A 5525-nucleotide genomic window follows, 5' to 3' on the forward strand; every position below is an offset into this window, starting at 1 on the left:
GGCTTAAGTGCTTCTCTTGCCTTAGCCTCCCAAGTAGCTGGAACTACAAGCTCCCACCAAAACACTGGGCTATTTTGGGGTTGTAGTCATTGTTGTTTGGCAGGCCTGGGCTGGATTTGAAACTGCCAACTCTGGTTTATGTGTCTGGTGGATTAGCGGCTTGAGCTCAGGCACTGAGCCTGAACCTCATTCTCATACCTGTCTCCCTTTGTCTAGACTTTTGTTACCTATTCCTAATATTTGTAATCTACAAACAATTAATAATTGAGTATTAATTTCAAGCTTATATAATCATTATTACTAGTAATGCAAGTATATCAAGATGAGTCCTCTCTTAAGACTTCCCACATGCACCCTTCATTTTTTTTTCCTACTAAAGTGACTAAACACAGACCTTTGCAAAAGCTTTTACCTAGTTTTGTGTTCTCAATCATATGTCTGCCTGCACAGCCAGGTAATCATCAACAAGTCATCCTGTCACCTAAGACCCTTGAGTACTTGAGATTACAGGCATAGGTACCACACTTGTTATAATAATTATTATTATTATTATTATTATTATTTTTGAGACAGAGTCTTACTATATCGCTCTTGGTAAAGTGCTGTGGCATCACAACAACCTCCAACTCTTGGACTTAAGTGGTTCTCTTGCCTCAGCCTCCCAAGTAGCTGGCACTACAGGCGCCTGCCACATGCCCGGCTACTTTTTCTTTTTTTGTTACTGTAGTTGTCATTGTTGTTTAGCAGGCGCAGGCCGAATTCGAACCCCCCAACCCCAGTGTATATGGCCAGCACCCTAACCACTGAGCTATGGACGTCAAGCCTGTTATAATTAATTTTTATTATTATGTACAGATGATTTGCAGTGTATGTTATACAATATAACTGACATGCACCACTTATTATAACAGAATGTCTGTTCTCCATGGGGAATTTGTTAACATTGTTCTACTGATCTTGTTTGCTCAATTTATTGTTTTATAATTCAGAATTACCATTTATTTGGATTATCTTTACATTTGTTTGTTGGGGATTATTTACTAATATCTATTATACTGCCCTTTACCATTTACTTGTGTATAGTAAATATGCTGTAACTACAAATATTTTTTGTCTTCATTAATGAGACAGCATTATGTTTTCTGCAAAGTGTGTACTTTAGAATAACAGTGGAAAAGGGCTTATTTCAAGTTTATACATGTTTGCACAGCATGTGTTTGGTCATCATACTGGAAACTAGGATGGCTGAGAATTAATTTAAATTATATGTAGGTACATTTTCTATATTAAGGAATTGTACTCCTTTTGTGTTCCAAAGCTTTGAAGATCATGTTTAGGAAACTTTTTTTTTTTTTGAGACAGTCTCATTCTGTCACCCTGGGTAGAGGATTATAGCATCATCATAGCTCACATCAACCTCTAATTCTTGGGCTCATGCAGTCTTCCCACCTTGGCCTTCTGAGTAGCTGCGCCTACAGGCACCCACCACAATGTCTGGTTAGTTTTTCTGTTTTTAGTAGAGACAGAGTCTTGCTGTTCCTCAGGCTGGTCTTGAACTCCTGAACTCAGGGGATCCACTCACCTTGGCCTCCCAGAGTGCTAGGGTTGCAGGTGTGAGTTATCATTCCTGGCCATGTTTTGGAAACTTAATGTAAATTTCACTTTGCTGTGATACATATTTAAATACTTATTTATCATCTATAGTTAATAGGAAACCCGTGGCTTTTTATGTCTTGTAGATATCTCTCCTAAATGCGTGATCAAGAAATTACCCCCAACATGGAAAAGTACCACAGGAGACATATTCTACATATTGATGTTGGAAAGTCACGAAAGCCGTCCTAGTGGAGATTTTTGCTTCAGGGACATTCAGAAAAATATCCATGACTTTGAGGTTCATTGGAGAGATGATGAACAAAATTGCAACCCAGTGCCTTTGGCAAAAAAAGAAAATTTTACTGGTGGTAGAGGCCAACCTGATACAGTGGATGCTGGAAACAAGGCTGTTACAAATGAACTTGAGTTAAACTTTCAGTCACATCTCCCTGAACTAAGTGTATTTCAAGATGAAGGGAAAATCGGTAATCAATTTGAGAAGTCTGTCAACAATTGTTCCTCAGTTTCAGTATCCCAAAGTATTTCTAAAACCCATATCTCTAATGAATATGGGAATGATTTCAACTATTCTTCATCACTCACACAAAAACGAAAAACGCACATTAGAGGAAAACCTTACAAATGTAATGAGTGTGGCAAATTCTTTAGTTTCCTCTCACACTTCAGTATACATCAGATAATCCATTCTGGAGAGAAACCATATAAATGTGATGTATGTGGCAAGGACTTTAATCATAAATCAAACCTTGCACGGCATCGTAAAATTCATACTGGAGAGAAACCTTACAAGTGTAATGAGTGTGGCAAAGCCTTTAGTGTGCGCCCACACCTCACTCGACATCAGAGAATGCACACTGGAGAGAAACCATACCAGTGTAAAGAATGTCAGAAAACTTTCAGTCACAATTCATGTCTTGCAGTACATTGGAGAATTCATAGTGGAGAGAAACCTTATAGGTGTGATGAATGTGGGAAAGTCTTCAGTCAGAAATCAAGCCTTGCAACGCATCAGAGAATTCATACTGGAGAGAAACCCTATAAGTGTAACGAATGTGGCAAATTGTTTAATCAAACTGCAGCCCTTAAAAGTCATCAGAGAATTCATACCGGGGAGAAGCCTTACAAATGTAGTGAATGTGGCAAAGTCTTTAGTCAAACTGCATCCCTTGCAAATCACTGGAAAACTCATACTGGAGAGAAACTTTGTAAGCGTCGTAAATTTGGCAACAGCTTCTGTTAAAGTGCAACCATTGCAAATCACTGGAGAGTTTATAGTGGAGAGAAAGCTTAAAAGTGTAATAAATACGGCAAGGTGTTTAGTTAGACTGTACACCTCACAAAATATCAGAAAACTCACACTGGAAAGAAATTGCAAATGTAATGAGCATGGCAACATCTTCAGTCAAAATTCACTCCTCAACATCATAAAATTCATTCTTGACATAATCTGTACAAATGCAATGAGTATAAATAAACTTCATGAGTTCAAGAAGTAATTAACATTAGAGAGTTCATATGAATGTGGAGTTATATAACTAATGTCTATCACAAAGTAGTTTTGCTGGTTTTGCAACTCACTAGACGCCAGAATATGTCTTTGATGTATCACGCAATTATAAAGTGCATGATCAGACTATTGCCCATGTTTCAGAGATATAGAGGATCAAAAGACTTACATGAGAGGTGGTGCCTGTGGCTCACTGGGTAGGGCGCCAGCCCCATATACCAAGGGTGGCGGGTTTGAACCCAGCCCTGGCCATCTAAAACAGCAATGAGAATTACAACAAAAAAATAGCCTGGTGATGTAGTGGGTGTCTATCCCAGCTATCCAGGAGGCTGAGGCCAGAGAATCGCTTACGCCCAAGAATTGGAGGTTGCTGTGAGCAAAGTGAGACTCTGTCTCAAAAAAAAAAAAAATCACCTGAGGAATAACTCAGTATCTAGTCAACTATACTGTAGGACAATTACAAGTTAAAATATATTAAAACCTATGGTGTAATAACATACCAGAGGTCCCAGGACTTTTGGAAATGGCCGGTTTTTTTCTGAGGTCATATGATATTTTACTCAATTATATAAGGTTTATTATTTATGACTTTGAAGCTGAACTTTGACATGTTTTTTGTCTTTGTCAATAAAGTCAGCTTGGTAAAATAAAAATCTGTTGATACTATACATCTTTACATGCCTTTGAAGGTGGTCTCCAGATAAGAATGAAGGACCTACTTTATTAGGTGAGAATAATTTACTTCTCTGTTGCTGATCGAAGGACTTGGCTCTTTAAATATTTTATGAATTAAGAGAGCTTTTGGCAGAGGCCAAGAATAACATTAAACAATGATGTCACTCAAAATGTTCCCTGTGTTATTGGTGTATTTCTCCTGATGGTAGCGTACTGTGCATTAAAGGAAAGAAATGCTCCATTAACTGACCCTAAAATAAATCAGGCTGCATTTAGCATGTATGGAGTTGGGTAGGTGAGAGAATAATAGGTTAGTTGGGACTGAATGACAGTAGTCACCTCCATTGAATGGCAGTAGCTATGTAGCAAAGATTAATGAAAAATTAGTCTTATTTTTTGAAGTTGAAGAAAACACTTCTCAGGAGAGTTTAATCAAAATCACCAATAGAGCCATGTGCTTAAGAACGTGCACATATAACTTTTGGCATAACATTTTGCTATTGGTTTACTGAAAATGTATTATAGATCTCATTTTAATTACTAGAATTCCTCTGTCACTCAGTATAGACTGCAGAGGTATGATAATAGCTCAATGTAACCTCAAATTCTTGGGTCTTAGCAATACTCCTGGCTCATCTTCCCAAGTAGCTGGGATCATAGGCACGCACCACCACACCTAGCTAATTATTTCTTTTAGAGATATGGCCTTGCTATGTTTCCCAGGCTGGTCTAGAACTCCCAGTATAAAGCACTCCTCCCACCTCCGCCTCCCACAGTACTGAGATTACAAGCATGAGCTACTATGCTCAGCCAAAAACTCTTAAATGCATACACCTTAAAACTTGAACAGTTGGAGCACTCAATGGTTCACAAATGGGCCAGTATCAGATGGCAAGACTTAGCAGTCTGGAATGGAGGTTGAAAAGGAAATTTACAAGGTGTTTCTGGAAGCAAAACAAAATATGTTTATTTATTTATTATTTTTTATTAAATCATAACAGTACATTGATGCATTTATGGGGTTCAATGTACTGCTTTGATATACAATGTGAAATGCTTACATTGAACTAAGTAACACATTCATTACAATTATACTCATTTCTTAACAGTTTTCTAATGTACTATTGCATCATGCACATTAGGTGACATCTCCCAAGATACCCTCCATCCTCCCATGTTCCCCCTCCTCTCCTCTCTCCTCTTCCCTTCTACTTTCTGGACTATAGTTATGTTTTGCCATTCATATGAATGTGTAGGTGATTATATATTGATTACATAGTAGTATTGAGTACATTGGATACTTTTTTTCCCATTCTTAAGATACTTTACTTAGAAGAATATATTCCAGCTCCATTCAGGTAAACATAAGAGATGTGAAGTCTCCATCTTTTTCATGGCAGCATAGTATTCCATGGTGTACATATACCACCATTTGTTAATCCATTCATGGGTCAATGGGGACTTGGGCTGTTCCCATGTCTTAGCAGTTATGAATTAGGCTGCAATAAACATTCTGGTACAAGTGTCTTTGTTGTAAGATAATTTCTGATCATCTAGGTATATACCTAGCAGAGGAATTGCAGGATTGAATGGTAGACTTTTAGTTCCTTGAGTGTTCTCCAAACTTTTTTCCAAAAATGTCGTATTAGCTGTATTAGCTTGCATTCCCACCAGCAGTGTAGAAGTGTTCCCTTTTCTCCACATCCACGCCAACGTCTGTAGTTTT

The 5525-nt window shown here is 37.9% G+C and overlaps 1 protein-coding gene across 2 annotated transcripts in view; it reads left to right on the forward strand.

The window, feature by feature from the left end:
* LOC105888163 (zinc finger protein 160-like) overlaps positions 1–3322 on the forward strand; it is a 22410-nt gene extending 19088 nt beyond the window's left edge. For both annotated transcript variants that reach the window (XM_023507955.1, XM_012812606.2), the window contains one exon: positions 1740–3322. In XM_023507955.1, the coding sequence (XP_023363723.1) occupies positions 1740–2857 (1118 nt within the window). In that variant the 3' untranslated portion in view covers positions 2858–3322. The remainder of the gene's footprint in view (positions 1–1739) is intronic.
* Positions 3323–5525: the final 2203 nt, after the last annotated feature.

This window comes from Otolemur garnettii, unplaced genomic scaffold (genome assembly GCF_000181295.1).
Source record: "Otolemur garnettii isolate 467f Iridium unplaced genomic scaffold, OtoGar3 scaffold00212, whole genome shotgun sequence".
Lineage (NCBI taxonomy): Eukaryota > Metazoa > Chordata > Mammalia > Primates > Galagidae > Otolemur > Otolemur garnettii.